At 44.0% G+C, this 17,644-nt stretch overlaps 1 protein-coding gene and 1 long non-coding RNA gene across 3 annotated transcripts in view; both read right to left on the bottom strand.

Moving 5' to 3' along the window:
- Window positions 1–1,460: 1,460 nt before the first annotated feature.
- Window positions 1,461–4,051, bottom strand: LOC136358196 (uncharacterized). Its single transcript, XR_010743024.1, has 2 exons — window positions 1,911–4,051; window positions 1,461–1,858 (listed from the first exon to the last, which is right to left on the bottom strand). It is a non-coding gene; the product is annotated as an uncharacterized lncRNA (long non-coding RNA).
- Window positions 4,052–4,501: 450 nt separating this feature from the next.
- Window positions 4,502–17,644, bottom strand: part of C2CD2 (C2 calcium dependent domain containing 2) — a 31,639-nt gene continuing 18,496 nt past the window's right edge. For both annotated transcript variants that reach the window (XM_066314140.1, XM_066314141.1), the window contains exons 8-14: window positions 15,764–15,825; window positions 13,986–14,119; window positions 13,569–13,740; window positions 12,694–12,807; window positions 10,425–10,552; window positions 9,340–9,652; window positions 4,502–4,846 (exon numbers count right to left, since the gene is read on the bottom strand). In XM_066314140.1, coding sequence (XP_066170237.1) covers window positions 4,620–4,846; window positions 9,340–9,652; window positions 10,425–10,552; window positions 12,694–12,807; window positions 13,569–13,740; window positions 13,986–14,119; window positions 15,764–15,825 — 1,150 coding nt within the window. In that variant the 3' untranslated portion in view covers window positions 4,502–4,619. The remainder of the gene's footprint in view (window positions 4,847–9,339; window positions 9,653–10,424; window positions 10,553–12,693; window positions 12,808–13,568; window positions 13,741–13,985; window positions 14,120–15,763; window positions 15,826–17,644) is intronic.

Below are 17,644 nucleotides of genomic sequence, written 5' to 3'. Positions count from 1 at the left end.
TTTTTTTTTCCTATGATGTTTTGCACATCAAGAACAACAGAACTGCAAGAAATACACAGCAGAAAGTTTTCACTTGAAAAAACACCCAGAAGCAGCAAGGAGATGCAGTACCAGGAAATGCTGTAAAATTCCACTGATCCCCAAAGCTGGAGTAATTACCAGCCAATTTCATCAAAAAAGCAGCACTGTAAATCCAGTTCTCTCAAGAGCAAGACAGTACAAGGTCTGGATGGCCTGGAGCCCCAACCTGTCTCCCAAAGAAAGAGCAAGGAAAAAGAAAATCTGTCAGAAAGCATAAGAATAAAACCCAGTATTTGTGCCTGCACAATGTATGACCTGTCCATAAAGCTGAAGAAATTTGGCAAAGGTATTTTGCTTTCAAAATGAACTTTTTTCCACCCTGGCATTCCTTCTGCCTCAGATTCCCAGCTTTCATATATTGTTAGGAATGAAATGACTCTAATTTCTTCCTGGGGCAAGCAGGATATGAAACGACCTAGGGATAAAGTCTTTCCCTCCTCTTTAAAGTGATTTTGAAAGGGATCTCAATCATTTTAAGAAATTTAGCTTGTATTCCTATTGGAGATATTCGGTAGTTTTATTGTTTTTATCTACAAAGAGCAATTTAATTCTTGTACTATTTACTCAGTCAAAATTCACACTAAAGCTGAGACAAATCTTGGTGAGGATAGGGCTTGTCTCCATCGAGGCAAATTTAAACACCATAAGGCAAAACAAACTACAGACACAAATTAAGAAGCTGCAGGTATGGGCAGAAAAAAATCTTTAGAAAGGAAAAAGCAAGCCTTCATCTCTTAGTCCTCATGAAATAATACCTTTCATGAAATAATGCTTTCTTTGCTGTACAGAAGACCCAGAAGCACAAAAATGTGAGAAAAGGGACAAAAGGAATGAATATTTCACAGGTTGTTTCCAATCTACTGTTCTGATGTCATTAAATTTTGAGGCAGTAAACAAGAAGTTTTCAGTATAATAATATCATGTAAAGATTTTATCTACTGTTCAAGAGGGTAGTTATTAAAATTCTTTGTAATTTTAATAACTAGGCATTTGAACAATGGATTAAATTACATAACATAGAAGGTGATTCCCTCTGGCACCCTTCACAAAAACTGCACAGGACACATCAAGGTGTTATTTGTGCCAGTTGACAAACTGAGTCTTTCTGACCACAAACTGCAGCGTGGATCCTGCAGGTTGTGAGGGTCCAGCTCTCACTGACCCAAACACACAAAAAATGTACATCCTCAGATCTCCTGATCTTAAATGACAACCTAAGGAGGGGATGGGATTCATTATTGTGGGTCTTTGGGGTTGTCACAACTGGGCAACTCAATTTTCCCCTTGTGTTTAGTGCCTTAGCTTGTTTTTACAGCAGGACATAAATTATTTGCAGAGGAGTAAGGAGAGGTGAGGAATACACCCGCCAGATTCAGAGATCCAACATCAAAACAAACAATGTTTATTTTCCTGAGGAGTGAAGGCAAATAAAAAAACCAGATTCCCTTTTTACACCGAATTCCTTGATCTTGGCATCTGAAGAATTCATTCTCTCTTAACACATGTGAGCCCAAACCTTCACAGAGTTTGCAGTAAAGAATGTTCTTCATTCCCACCATCCAGACAAGCATTCAAGTGATCATCAAGACCTTAAGATGAACCATTTTTTTCATGTGTATCCATTCTCTGGAGTAAGTTACAAGCAAATGCTAGTGCTGTATCCTGCAAGTTTCTCAGTGTTATTTCACCCTGTTCTACAGTGCATGCTAAAGCTTCTGTAAATTGAAATCCCAGCTCAGTAATTTAAGAAAACTTCAAGTAGTGTTATGTACTGCCTCTACATTCCCAATTCCACCGTTCTCTGGTTTTACTGTATGGATGTGCTGCACATGGAGCTCAGTTTCATTTGGATTCCTTGAATTTAAGGACTAGTTGTGGTTTTATCCTTCAGCAACAAAGACTGAGCATTTAAAAATGGCAGGGACTTGACCCCCACCCTACCCCATAACACAGAGAGTTCCTGGTAAAATCAAGAGAAAAAGTGTCTGTTGAGGGAACATGACATCAGGGGTTTTAGTGCTCACAGCATGAACCACTGTAGAACAAATGAAGAAACAAAACTTCTACTTTGTATTAAATTAGAAATAAAACTGTTCAGGCACACTCAGGCTGGGCAAATCTGTATTACTGAACTGGGATTTCCAAGCATAATACAGCTCCAGAGGATTCCTTTGTACCCAATTTTCAAAATACAGAACATTAAAATGCCTTCAAGTGTTTTCATAACAAGCAGCATGCTTAAATGTACAACTATTTGATAGTCTGGTCTACTGTACTACCACAGTGATCTTAGGAGGTTACACATAAACAGCATTTTTAAACAGTTAAAAGATTTAGACAATTCATTTCCAATATTTTCTTGGTAAAAAAAGAAATCAAACCCCCTCTACTTTGATACTGAATTAACAGGGAACTTTGCGTCCATCAGAAATTTGAAATGGGTTTCTATTCTTCAGTAACTTTCTATTTTTGATGAATGCTTTGAGTTGAAAGCCCAAATATCTGCCAAAGTGTTGGATAGCTTAAAGGGAGGAAAGGGGCCAGGGGAAAAATCACTGTTGGCAAAGTAGGCACAAGGTCTATCATCCATTCACGTCAGTAATTTAGTTGGAATGAATGGGTATTTTTCTTGGCTGAAGGGAACAGGCTTGGTCCTTTGTCCTCAGCAGGAATGTAGATGATGGAAAAGTACAGGTAAAGCATGAAAGATGGAACCTGTGAAATACTGACATTTTCATCTTCTTCACAGCCAAAATGAGAACCGTGCCTTTACTCCCATCAGTTTTTCATTTTAGACCAAAGGAACCAGCTGCAATATTTAGCAAGGAAAAAAGGTTAAAAAACTCATCTGACCAACCACTCAGCACATGACAACGCTGGTAGATCTAGAAACTGAACTAAGGGAATTCATATTTTTTCAAAAGCTTTCTTCACAGCTGTGTATTTTAAGATCTCAGTAAGTGTTTGGCAAGTAAACCAAGCTTTCCAGTGAAAAGCACTGTAGGGTTAACTATGCTCTAGTCACCATTTACTGCTCCTAGCTTTGCATTTGATATGATGGTTAAGTACTTGGCTAACAAGCACCTGGGAGAAGGAATTAGAGCCCCTAAGATGAGGTTTTGCATCAGCACTACAGCTTCTCACACAGGGAAGAAGAGCTACATGTAAGACTTTGCAAATACTTTGTGAGTAGCTTCAAGTAGATTTAAAAAAAAATAAACAACCCATAAGTTCTGTTTAAGTGTAACTTTTTTTAAGCAGAACATTAAACAATATGCTAGTATTGGTATTTGCATAATTTTTTGATTTATGGCTACTGTCAAAGGCATCTCTCCACCTACAGGGGCTGAGCAGTGATTATAGCAGGCTGCAGTTATTACAGTAGGACAGCTGAGTCAGCGTTTTCCTTCTGCTTCTGAACGCTCACCCGCTTCCAAATTACAACACAAACTGCATCTGGGCCTCTTTTCCCCCCTTTTCAGTCTGACTAGAAAAGTCAGTTGCTACTGCTGCAGTGAGGGAGCACAGTGGTGTCTTCTCTCTCTGGAGAGGTTCAGTCACATAAACTGGGTGTGATGTTTCAGTTCTGAGCTCCCCGGTGATGTCAATCAGGTGATCGCTTTTGGGTCCTCCCTACAGGGTCAGGCTGGAAGTCACAGTGGGGTCATCTGGTGCCACCTCCCTGCTCCAGCAGGGCCATCCCAGAGCACAGGGCACTGGATTGTGTCCAAACAGTTCTGGAGGAGATTTCACAGCTTCTCTGGGCAGTCGGTCCCAGTGTGTGGTCTCTGCACAACGAAGAAGTTGTGCTCCTGTGCAGGGGAATTGCTGGGCTCAGTCCCTGCCCGGGGCTCTGGGGCCATCGCTGGGCCTGGAGCAGAGCCTGGGGCTGCTCTGCCCTCCCTGCACACAGGGACAGACATGGGGACATAGGGACAGACATGGGGACACAGGGACACACAGGGACAGACATGGGGACACCCAGGGACACCCAGGGACACCCAGGGACACGGAGGGCCCCTCTCCCTGGGGCTCCTCTCCAGGCTGAGCAGCCCCAGCTCCCTCAGCCTCTCCTGGGCACCGAGATGCTCCAGGCCCTTCCTCAGCTCCAGGAGCTCCTGTCCCTGCTGGGCTGAGGATCCAGGGCTGGGCACAGCACCCAGAGGTGCCTCCAGGGCTGGGCACAGGGGCATTACCTGCTGGAAATGCTCTTCCCAGTGCACCCCAGGACCTCAGGTGCCTTCTTTGCCCCCACCTGCACCATATTCCCCATCCTCCCTCCTCTTCCACAAGAAACCACCCACTCCTCCAAAAGCTGTCAGGACAAATTGAGCACTGCTCGTATTTGGAGGAGCGACTTCCTCATCAGAGAGAAAAAGCCTTTTGGAAAAAAACCCAAAATAAACCAAAAAGACCACTGTTAATAGTGAACATCCTTTTATGCAAGTCATCAGCCGTATTTGTACTCTCGAGTGCTGCTCTGTAAACAAGTGCTCAGCTGGTGAGCAGGTCTCCATCCCAGCGGAGAGGGTTTGGGTTTATAGGTAGGGCTCTCCCGAAGCACCGTTCAGTTTGCTCTTGCTCTTGTTCCTGGAAAGGAGCTTCTTGCTCAGAATCCGTGAGAGTGTCCCCCCCTTCTTGCGGCCCTCCTCAGCCAGAGGCTGCTGCAGGAACACCAGGTCGTTGTGGGACTGGCTCATGCCCGGGTCCTTCTGGTGGTGCTGCCGGCGGAAAAACAGCTTCGCGCTTTTCTTCAAAATCCCACCTGCGGGAGGAGAAAGGTGCAGGACACTTTAGACAGAACAGGCTGCTGTCCTCTTGAAACTCAGCTTTAACTGCAGCACCAGTGAGAAAAGCTGTTCCTTGGATTTAAGTCTCCTTCCTTACAGTTAGTCCCAAATGCTCTCCTGGAGGCCACGCTAGTGGTCAGACACACATGCACAGCGGCTGCTGTGGGTTGTACCCTGGGCTCTCACATCTCAAAGAGGCACATCCAATCTTTCCAACCAGTAAACCAGAGAGGAATTTATAAAAAGAATGAAAGAGAGGAAATATTGTTACTCTTTGTTGTCTCAGAGATCAAAGGAGGTGAAGATCAGCCTGTGAGGCACCACAGTGAAGCAAATTTTAATTTGAGGTGCAGGACAACAGTACCTGGCAGTAACCGAGTGTGCAGTGGTTCTGTACAAGCCAGGCAGCAGGTGCTCTATACAAATTCAGCAGCACCACCCAGAGTAACACTCACAAAGCATTTGCTATTCTAAAACCCTGTGAGGAATAGCAATGCACTTCAAGCAGATTAAAAATAACATTACATCTGCTTCCAACAGGTTCAGAAGTCTGCCCAAACCCCTCCTGTGGTAAATTAAGTTGCTTTATTTTGCCGTGTTCCTTCCCTTGACCCCATGTCAAACCCAGCATGCAGCCAAGGCAATTGCAGCTGTCATCTCACCAGGGACTCATGCTGCCAACAGCAGCTATCTGTCTCTACTCCTCTCTTTGCAAGCTTGGGTTGTTTTTGCAGCCATTCTGCCAAATTCCACCCTCCCTCTCCATGAGTGCCCGGTGTGCAGCTGGCAGGGACACTGCTCCAGGCTACCAGCAACACTCAGCCTGGTTGGGACACCAGTTCTGAGTTAAAACAGCATCAGTTTTGTGTGGAATTGGCTGGGCTGTTGTCCCAGGTGGCAGGAGCCAGCACAAGAAGGAACAGAGGAGGACCCAGATGACAAGCCAGCACAACAGCTTCTGGCAGTCAGACTTGGATGTGGGGACAGTCACCTCCCTGGCAAAGCTTCTATGCCTCCTCCCTGCACCACTATCAGGTTTCCTGATCCTTTCTCAGTTCTGCTACTAATTCCTGTCATGGCATGGTCTTGATTCTGCCTTTCCTCCCACTGCAAATGCACACAAAAAGCAACACCCAGTGCAGTTCTTTCATGGGACGCTGCCACAGCTAGAATGAAATGTTTGTCCCCTGAGGACCTGACAAAGCCTCTGTGTCACTTTGCACACAGTGACAGCTGTAGAACAGGTATTTCATGGCAGCCAGATGCTGCTTTGTACACACCAAAGCAGTCATAAACATGTACTTGGGGGGTTTTACTGTATACTTTAAGGGTTAAGCACTCAGCATCTTGGAGGATATTCAAACATGTTTTTTCTGGCAGCTGCTGAGAGTCCCCTCACAGGGCACAGTGAGATGGGAAGCAGAAATCAGCCAGAAAGCAACCAGAACTCGTGGATTTGAAACTTGACTGCTCTCCCATCAGCCTCTAATTGATCTTTTTGGCAAGGCAACACCACTTCAAGCTGCTGTCAGCAGCACAAAAGCGCAGTGTTCCACCCCAGGACACTGACAGCTGCTGATGTGCAGAGGCTGGGGTGATGCAGAGCAGCTCCTGTTTGAGCAGGCAGCTGTTCTGCCCAGCAGCACTAGGACACAAGGCTTTACCCCTCAGCACATTTTTAGTCCCATCCAGTCTATCATTCAGACTGGTTTTCTACACCAGGAAACAGCACCTGACTAAGAAGGCTCCAAAAATTGTGCTGGTGGCCTGGGACAACTCCCTGCAGCTGAAAAAATCCGTGGGCAGAGCTTCCTTGAGAGCAGCACAGACTCAGCACAAGCAGCAGCCCCCTGACACAAGAGCTCCCTGGTGTTCAGTCTCTGCTGCCTGGAAGCTTGGACATGCCCAGCAGTCTGCAGCCAGCTTGGTGCTGCCTGCCAGTGGCTGTGGCTGCTGTGGAGACATGCAGCCCTGGGAGGAGGCAGGGCAGGGCAGCAGGCTGGCAGTGCTCATGCTGGTTTATGTGCTGGTTCATGTGCTGTTTGCATGCTTATGCCTCCAGTTGAACAGGATGCACGTGCCAGCCGTGCCCGCAGCAGCAGGAGAGGAGCAGAGAGCACTGCAGGAACTCGCTGCACTAACGTGGGGTGTTCTGAAAATGCTTGTGGGGGTGGGATCACTTCTGGATCTCAGTGGTGCTAATGGAGGAAGATTTCCTTCCACATCTACAGGGATATGAATAGAGATCGCTTTCCATTCCTTCCCAACTTCCAAAACAGTTTTCATACCGGTGGGTCTGTAAAAAGCTGATGATTTGGTAAATACCTTGTAGCTCTGTAAATTAGGCTAGAAAATCTTCATCTAAAAATCTCTAAGCAGTAGGTTTTAAAAGGAGTTTTGTTTGTATGTATAGCCAGTTATGGGGGTCACACATGGTTTGCATGAGCAGGTTTTGATTGATTACCAGATCACTGCAGCAATGGGCAGGATGGAGAGGGATTGGGAATGTGGAACATCCCTCCAAGCCTTCCCTGCTGCCCTCTCTGTGTGACCCTCCTGGTCAGCACAACCACCAAAGGATGATCTGTCACAGCAGACTGCTCTGCCAAGACACCTGAGCACAGGAAGGTAATTTTGGAAGGAGAAAAGGAATGGATGGGGAAAGAAGAAAATGGGTGTCAAACTAATTTTTGCTTCGGTTTTTACAATGAGGGTCTCATTGTAAAGCTACATTCTCTTAGGGATTAAAAAAAAAGAGAGAGAGAAAAGCAACTTACTGTGTAGGTAATTAATTCTGGCTGGCATAGTAGTCATCTTAAGTTTATAAAAGGGAACGGGTAAGAAAGAGGAAGTCAGAGAGGTAAAAAAACAAACAAAAATAAGCAAGAGTAAAAAAAAACCTGCTAACTTTTAGACATTAACACACACAAAAGGCTTCTCAAAGCAGAAGGGGGTTTGTTTGGGTTTTTTGCTGTGTTTGGTTTTTCTTGTTGTTGCATTTTCGGTTTCATTTGTGGTGGGTTTTTTTGTTGTTTGTTTTTTTTTTTTTTAAAGGGAAGCATTTGACAAACAGAAGCCTTGAACTATTCACAGCTCACTGAAGGCAGGGGTGTTGAAATGTTTTCTATCTTACTCCATAAAAGCTACTCAGCTGTGACAAAGCAGAGATTCAAGACTTCCACAAAGACATCTGTGTATAATGAAAGGGATTTGAGCCAGTTTTTTTTCAAGTATTTTTTCAAGATGATACAACTCTCTCAGAGACACTTTGCAGTTTTTAGCAGTCTTCCACTGAATTGTGTGAAAATCTCTGTGAACCTCATCTCTTTGCACAGAGAAACCCAAAACCTGACAAAAACTCACATACAAACTTCCACTTGCTTGTTTTGGAACAACAACATGCTGAAGAAGAATCCAGAGGTTTTGCAACTTCTCGCACAGCTTCCTAAACTCTTCCAGGCTCCAAAATGAGCCAAGTCCCCTCACCCCAAACACACCCAGGACTTTCCTGAGCATGTGTGTGACAGGGATTGTTGCTGTCCCCTCCTGATCTCTCCTGTGGGAAGGGCAGAGAACTCTGGGCTCTAAGGGAGGGTCCTGACAAAGAGCTCCAGTTTCTGCCCTGTGGGAGACGGGGACAATCCAGGCAAATGGGGAGGATTTGTACTGAGCCATTTCCCAGCATCTCTGGGCGAGGAAAGGACAGAAAATAATCAAGCAGAGAGGGATGGATATGAGTGAAAAGCACAGTGGTTTTTCCAACTTTAAGGTGCAACCTGTGTGCCTGTTGTAAGGCTTCCTGATAGCCCCAGTGTTTACCACAAACCAGTGCTCAGAGGTTACTGGATTTACCAAGGAAACACAAAGAACCCTGAGACGTTTTCAAATTGCAGCTATTCAGGTGTGAAACTACCTAAGCAAAATGACCTGCTGCCTTATTTACTTATTAAATTAACTTTTATTCTGTTTTCTTTAGGAGATTATGCCTTAATGAAATGACTGAAAAGGGGCAATCTGTTCACCAGGCAGTTTCTGCTTCACCTGTGGTGTTTCCCTGAACTTTAGTGAGGGCAGAGGAGCTTTGTGCTCAGAGATGAGAAGGAGAAGAGGAATGTATTGGACAGCAACTGTGGATCCCTGCCATCTTCACCTTGGTAATGGGGCTGCCAAGAAAGGGCAAGCCTGAGGTTACAAAGACACAGATCTCCTTGAGGAATTGATAATGTGATTAGTGATTTCTCTCCCAAATAACTGAGTTGGGTGTAACGAGCTGCCAGCTTCTAAGGATGAGCTGTTTCCTCGTGGAGGGGAGGGTAAACTGCTCAGAGAGCTGCAAGTAAAACAGCTTCAACCAACACCACAATCACAAAGAGTTTGAAGGACAAGAAAAATCAATAAGAAAGGATGAACTACTGCAGCCAATTACACAGAGAAAGCAGCTGCTGAAGTGGAAGTGAGGATCACGTACCTTTAGATTTTTTCATGCTCCCAGTTTCTGAAACACTTAATGAGCTCCCAGATATTTCTTCAGAGGTCTGGTCTAAGAGAGTGCTGGTGTCCCACTGCTGGCTGCCATTCTCCAAAGCCCAGGCCTTGTGGGTGCTTTGCTGTTGCTCTGTACCAGGGACTCTTTCTGAAGCATCCAATGGCTCCTTTTTATCAGAGGTGATTTTTTTAACAGCTTCCTCCACAGTGGGTGGATCTGCTTCCCTGCAGGAGCTGTCCATGGCTGCAGCATAGTCCATCATCAGTGAAGCTTCGCTGTCCTGAGATAAAGAGGTCTGCCCAGTGGAAATAAGAGACAACACTGACACAAGTCATCCTGCTGGAGAAAAACAAACTTCCCTGCAAGAGTGATTTTAGCTCTTTATACTTGTATTGCTCAGGACCATCAGCAAGCCACCTGAAGCTTCCTTAGCTCTACTAAAAGAAGAGGAGCATTTAGCAAAGTTTTTTGTCATGTTGCAAAGGCCAAATGAGTGAAAAAAAATCAATTAATTAAATGCCTTCTACCTATCCCTGGCCCCACTAAAAATAACAGGACTCCCCTCCCTATATGTGCTGCTGTAATGAAGTGTCAGCATGCACAGAAAATCTTCTGGTCCTTCTAAGAAAATTAACACCAAAGCATTTCATCTTGTCTCATTGTTTTCCCTCCCTCTGGAACAGAGACCAGAGAACCAGAGGTTTTTCAGAGGGTTTTAACAGCTTTGAAAAAAAGTAAAAAAATCTTTCACAATTTTCTCAGAGGATCTCCCCTACATTGGTGAAACACAGAGAAGGATTATCCTCTCTTCTCACCTCAACTGATTTTCCCAAATCCTAAACACCACTCCTTACCCAAGGACACCATGCATTTTAGTCAGGCTGTCAAATCTAACAATCACAACCCAACACCCTGATTTGCCTTTACTTAAAACAGTGACAGAAAAACAACCTGGCACACAAAACTGGACTCTGCAGAGGCAGCAGAAGCCATGTTAATGCTGCAGTCAGTGCAGAAAAGGCTTTACAGAACTCAGCAGGAACTCTGAGTGCTGTTTTCTGCTCTACCTTGGACACCCCTGATATGATAATGGTGCTTTTCTTCCGAGGAGACTTCAGCTTCTGCTTTGCAGACTCGCTCAGCTGCCGAATGGCAGCTTCTGCCACAGGGTCGGTGCCATTCAGTACCAGCAGCTCTGAAAAGAAAGGATCATTTCAGAGGGGAGAAGGAAAAACAGGAGAAAACAGAGCAGAGGCAGCCAGAGTTTGCTGTCCTTAACTTAGAATTCACAGAAATGGCATGAACACCATAAACTTTGCAATTCGCCACCCAGAGATCAGGTCCTGTCTTTCCCTCCTGTCACCTGTTTTTGGAGAAAAAGTACCAAAAAGGCACTTACAAACCCTTCCCATGAGAACAAAGGAGGTTCTGGAAGCCTGGACAAAGCAGCCCATTATTTCAATGCATTGCTACCCTGTGGTGACAGTGGGGACATCATGAGTTTTCAGTCATGAGGAACCATAGTCCTGACATGGTACAAAGCTGGCACGTGATGTTACTTCCTCAGGTAGAGTTTTTGTTATTTTGCTCCTTTTCCAGACTTCCCTGCTCAGCATTTCCTGTCATAGGGTGAGGAAGACAAAGCAGTTGCCTCCAAATCCTGTAAAGTTCACCCCCTTTTCCACTCCAGCCACTGCACAGGGATATAAAATCTTCTTTATAAAATGCTCTTTAGTTTATTTATAAGCATGGCCCTTTCTGGCATCTAGGACACAAACACACATTGATCAAATTCATCAAGCTCAGGAACAGACAAGGCTAAGGAAGTCAACAAGACAAAAATCCCCATGTTTAATTGTCTGAGGTGGACTTTTCTGGCAAGAGTTTTAACAACAAACAACAAAAAGAACAGAGGCAAGAATAGCACCAGTGTAACTGAACTGAGCAGTGCCTTTGGTTACTGTGACAGTAATGTAATAAAAGATGGGGCTCAGAATTAATACATGTCTGCACACTCATCTCAAACCTTGACTTTTTCCATCTCCCCAGCTCCTGCATTAATTCTTCTTGTTGTCATCACTCAGAACTGTGACACAGACACAGCATGTTTCCCACACTGCTCGCTGATATTTTGCCATGATGTTTGCAATAACTTTTACCTAAAGTACTGCCAAAGGCTTCTTTGTATTTCTTTCATTTGGCTTTTGTTCTAATGAGTAATTCTTCCTGCAATACTGTATAAACACATCACAGAAATCCCCCTGCACTCCCAGGAAAAACACTGTCCACAACAATGTGGAATAATAAGCTGTCTCCAGGTGAATTTTCCAGTAAGTGTTTTTGTGTCTTTAATATCATAAACCAACTCAGAAGTCTTGCACTACCTTAACATTTCCCAAATTGATGCAGTAATACCACACTGCTTCATGGTGTCAGAGTATTTCTTATCCTAGAGACAGGAAAAGATCCAGGTGTTGTTACAGCTATTCATGGTTACTGCTTCTTGCCCTTCCCCATATTTGTAGGCCAATACAATTTGTCTCTCAGAAACCTCCTGACTGTGCCAGGAGCAGCCCAGATCATCTCCAGAGTGCCCACTCCCCACTCAGACCTGTACAAAGCCAACACCAGGTGCCACTGGCAGCCACACTGGATCACATCTGCCACTGCTCCTGCCCACAGAGCCACTGAAAGGGACAGTGGTGACCACACACAGGGCTGAAAAGTGTGCTGAAGGTTTAGAGCTGCAACTTGAAAAGGGAAAGTCCCCAGATATAAAATCGGGTTCATACACAATTCAAAGTGAATTTATAATTATTGTCAATGTCACCTGTCACTATGAAGGAACTTCACCTGTATCCAAGTGACTTAGGAAGGTGGACAAATGGGCACAGCAAGCCCAAAAATTGGGCTAGGAAGGGAATTGAGTCTTCCTTACATCAGTCCAGCCTCTGCCTTCTCTTCAGACACAGAGGACTTACAGGTACATGTCACAGGGTTTTAATTTAGAGCAGCATGTGCCTTTATGAAAGGAGGCATCTTTCATTCAAAAGTAAGAGAAAAGCCTCACTTTTGGCTTTTCTGCAGTCTCCTCCCCTCTCCAAACCACAGCTCATTGTTATTTATTCAAACCCAGTAATTGAAATTGCCAATTAAAACCAGACTTTAGCTGCAAGGCTGCCATGGCCCAAACCACAGTGCTTGGTAACATAAACACCCCAGTGGTGCTGACAGGCAGCAGCCACATGGGCTGGCTGTCATTTGAACAGGATCACATTCATCCCACGTGCACAACAGGGAAATGCTCTCCTCAGCAGCTACAAACATTCTTATTACCTGTATCTGAAGATGACAAAGTTTTGCTGACTGGAGCACCATGAGAATGGAGGGCTTCAACAGTGAAATCCTTTTCAGTCACCTTCACTTTAACTGGAGTTTTCACAGGAGAATCTGAGGACCAAGTTTTTTGGTTATTTGAACAGGTCAAAACATTTTTTATTAAGTTAATAAGTATTTATTATACCAGTTATGCCTGTTCAAATCCTAAGTGTTTGAGAAAACTGTTTTAACAGAAATTCTCAACACATGTTCTGTGGTAAACCTGACCCCAAAGGCCAGTGAAGTGTGAGAATTTTTTAAAACATTTAAAACACTAAAGAATGTTTTTAAACATTCTACTGTAATACATTAGACAACACCCACTTAAATTAAAGATTTGCTTTAACAACTTAGAAGAGCACAGATCTTTGTGATGCTTCACACCAAGACTGCTCCCAGGTTTTACTTTTATAATTTTCTCAAGAAAAAAGTGGAAAATCTGCTCCTGGAGGACATGCTGGAAAGTATTTTGTCACCAGGTAACACCACCCTCCATCAGAGATGATAATACAGATCAGGGTTAGAAGGCACAGGATGGTTTGTTATCAGCAAAACCTCTGAGAGTCTGATATATTTGTCATGTGAAAAGCCATCCAAAACCTACATTATCACAGATGGTGAAGATTTACAGCATGAACTAAAAGAAACTGTTCCCCTTTGCAAGAGAACAAGTTTTCATGAAAATTAAACCCCTGATTCTGAAGAATACAAACAACAACCCCAACCCACCACCATCAGAGAGGTCTGGAAAACAGCACTTCCCTGACATCCCACTCCCCAGAGCCTCTCCTGATGCCCATGCAGGGAGCCCAGGGAGATGTGGAGGTGCTGACCTGTGCTCAGGGGGGATGATCTCCCTTCCAGGCGAGGTTTGGTTCTCACAGCAGTGACAGTGGTGACCACAGTCCCACAGGGCATCACAGTGCGATCCTTCTCGATCTTGGTGGCCAGCACTGGAGAGGAGACCTGCCTTGTCTTCAGCTCACTGGGCTCTATAAAAGAGAACTAAGAGAAAGACACAAAAACACCACCTCAGAAGCAGAGTCAGGCAAGGAGGACACTACTTCTAGCTGCTTTTTGCTGAGCCAAACTCAAGAGTTAATTCTTTCGATAAGACACAAATTCCCTGCAATCAGAACAAGCTGCTCTGCCTCAGCCACAAGTCCAAGCATGAGATGAGCACTCCCAAGCATGAGATGAGCCCTTTCTGAAGGCAAAGCTCCAGCCCAAACCCCCCAGGGCAGCAGTACCTCTGCAGTGATGGATCCCAGCCCTGGCTCTGAGCTGCTCTCCCTGGCCCCACTGCTCAGTGCAAAGCTGTGCTGGCCAGAGGGTTGTTTCCTGAACAGGTCCAGAGGTACAGTCACCTTCCCAGATAAAGGACCTGGAAGAATAAAATCAGCAAGGTCAGCCCAGATGTAAGCTGCCAGGATGAGTAAGGGAGAGAATACGGGCAGGGAGGAGAAAAAAATCAGGCAAAAAACCTGCAATAGCTGGTTCCACACCATGGGGCAGAGAAGTGGCATTTGACAGCTTTTTTTTTTATTTTATGACTATTTCTCAGCCTGGTCTAATACTGTGCAACAGGAAAGAATGGAACCAAAAAATATTACGTATTTACTTTTTTTTTCTGTCCATTATTTTTCCCTATATATGCAGAATGTCTAGGGAAAAACAAAACAACTATGAGGTTCTTGGAAAATCTCCATAACGAGTTTCTGCATCTTTCATTCCAGAGGACAATCTGGAACCCTGGTTAATTGGTGCATCACATAAATAGTGTTTCTTAATTTGAACTTCAGTAAAACTTCAGCAATTCTCTTGTTCCTCCCTTGATTTTATCAGCTCCACTAGAGCAGAACAAATTATCAAATAATTAGCAAAGGTACTGCATGATTTCAGAGATGAAATCCTAGTTTTGTGTGCAAAGCAGAATGTTTAAAAATAATAAATTCCTACACTTCACTGGCCTTTTGGAGTCAGGTTACCACAGAACATGTGCTGAGAATTTGTATTAAACTATTTTTTCCAACACTTACAACTTGAACAGGTGTAACAGGTATATTAAACTCTTGCCTACACATGTGTTCTACAGGCAGGGATCTACATTATATTCACATAACTCAGCTCTCTGCTCATTCATATGGTTCTACTTTGAGTCTTCCATTGAAGTTTTTTGGAGAAGGACAGCTCAGTAGGTATGGAGGGGCAGAAGGGGAGGAAGACAATTGTCAGTGCAATCCAGTGGGACCTTTTTCTTCAGGAAACCAGGCAGAAAGTTAGCATGTAGAACATTCCTGGTGTTTTCTGAAAGACTAAAGATGCTTAGGTAGAGTCAAGACTACTACTTTGTCCAAGAAAAACATAAGTTTACTGACTCTACATAAGTATTTTTATTAATAAAAAATAGCATGCATATCAGAGAAATTTTTTAAAGTTTTTGACTTTCCAATCCCTCCAACAATCACGTTTCATAAGCAAGGTATTGCACAACTTTGTATACCCAAATTAAGAAGAATTCTGAAACAACAGAATCGAGCTGTAAAAATGTTTGAGGCCTCATGTTTTATATTTAATCCAACATAATCAGAATTGGAGTGTTTTACACCTGATTGTGATTTCATACCTGAATTGTTAGGCAATCTCTGGGACTTGAAAAGGAAGGATTTTAATTAATTAACACCCATGATTCCCCTTCAGCCACAGAAAGAACTCAAAAGCTTAACTTGAAACCAAAAAGGTTCAGAGTGGATCTGTCAGATGTTTAGAAGATGGAAAAATAAAGGATATCAGCACCTGGAAGACTCAATATGTTGACAATCTAGAAAGAAACTGAAAGATTCTCTGTAACCTTAACCCAGACCACAAGAGAGGCACCTGGTCAGTGTATTCTCCTTCCACCCAGGATTAGTGATGGATCTCACATCAGTGTTTCTACAGTATTGCTGTGGCCATCCAGAAATAAAAGGAGACTTCTGAGCAAAGCTCACATGCTGATCATGCAAAATAACTCAGTCTCAATACTTACTCTCCAACTTTCCATCTTCTGCTATTTGCAGTTGCAATGCTTTTGATTTGGCACTTAGTTCACTGGGAAGGAAACAAAACCACGTTAGGTCTTTGCAGGCCAAGCAGGTTTTCCTTTCCATGTAGGTTTTCCCTTTTCCCCAGCTTTTCTCAGCCCTCTCCAAGGCAAACACTGCACCTTGCAGGTGAGTAAGAGTGACTAAAGGGATCACAGTCAGAAAGCCATGGCCTGAGTCCCTCCCCTGCTTTTGCACAGGTTCAATTTCTTGCATTTCAGAGGCTTTTCTTCTCCTTAGGAGCTGACAAACACTGCCCTCCAAGCTGAAGATGGTTTTTAGTCTGACTGCTGCACCACAACACCAAAAAGCTTTTTTCTCCTGGCAGGATCAAATCTGCAAGTCAAGATGCTGGAACAGGCTCAATCAACATCCCTATCAAAGCAGGAAAGTGTCCTGCAAAAACAGGACAGATGCAAGAAAACAAAAGTAGCTACAGCTTTAAATGAAGAGAGTCAGTATCACTTTTCCAAAACATGAGTCAAGGATGTTGCAAGCCAACAAGAATGAGTTTCAGTGTGACAAAACCCAGGTGAACTACTCTCAGAGTTACACCCGTGGTACTTTCTAAGATGGACTGGACAACAGATACAAACTTTTCCTCTGACTGAGACAGTGAAGCAAACTGGGCACCTACAGAGGAGCCCTCCAGCAAAACTCTTTATAACCTTCTCAGCAGGCCTTCTGCCAAAAACCCTGAGGGCATGCAAGCATGTATTTCATTTTGCTGTGTGTCTGTTTCAGGATGGTTTAATCCTGGCTGCAGACACCCCACCTCCATTAGATGCTGTGGCACATCATCTATGCATCACATTTTAAGATTTCTCCAGCCACTCCCACCTTTCCTGCACCCCAAAACTTGGAAAGGAGCACCTTGATGGCACTGCTGCTGCAGAGCCTGACACAGTGGTCAGTGCAGTGGTGTTCAGAGTGGAGGATATTTTTGGCTCAGGAGAAAGAAAAGAACAGAGGTTTGTGTGTGGGAACTTGAAAGAAGTTCAAAAACCTCTGCCAAAATCCTACTCATTTATCTGTAAAAGCCCCCAAGCTTACCTCATGCACTTCTGAAAAGCAGTGTGGAAACCCCAGCACTACTCCTAGTGTCAAGGCCAAATTCCAGTCAAGTTAATCACATCCTGCCTGCCCTCTCTCAGCCTTTTCAGTTGGAAACGAGTATTATTCTTACAAACTTCCTGTCCCAAACTGCTGGGAACTTGCCTGCTCTGCCACACTGAGCACTGTTCCACCAACAGATGGCTGAAGTGAATCACAGACCCACCGGCTGAAACACTTGGTGAATCTTCAGAAAACAAAGTTAATCAGTGACTCTCCCCTTTCCTAAACTCATGCACCAGTTCTGGTCTGCTGTTAGAAAGTGAAAATAAAAGCAGTTTTAGAACTGCTCCCTTTTGACCTTATTTACAGCAGCTCTGTGAACCACAGAATACTGTGTAGGCTGCCTGAAAGTCCCTTTTCTTGCTCTACAGGAGAAAGAAAATTTAGTTAAGTTTTACACTCTGTTTTTAGTCTTGGCCACCAGTATTTTAGATGGTCAATTGTTTTTACACATTTGCTGTTCCCACTTAGAGGAGGGAATGGAGAGATATTAGATTCCTTCAAATGCAGTTTTTACAGCAAAGTGACTTCAAAACCCTGCAAACACTTCTTTTCTGGCACTGTAGGAAAGCATGAGGGGATTTATTATGCCTGAGACTGCTGTATCATGTACCTACCATGCAACACCTAGAGACCTGTGTCTCACATCCATGTAATTAGATATTCTGAAGTCCCTACCAGCTCCAAATTTCTCTGAGGCCACACAGAAA

This window comes from Sylvia atricapilla, chromosome 2 (genome assembly GCF_009819655.1).
Source record: "Sylvia atricapilla isolate bSylAtr1 chromosome 2, bSylAtr1.pri, whole genome shotgun sequence".
Lineage (NCBI taxonomy): Eukaryota > Metazoa > Chordata > Aves > Passeriformes > Sylviidae > Sylvia > Sylvia atricapilla.
This window is presented reverse-complemented; position numbering and strand designations above follow the sequence as displayed.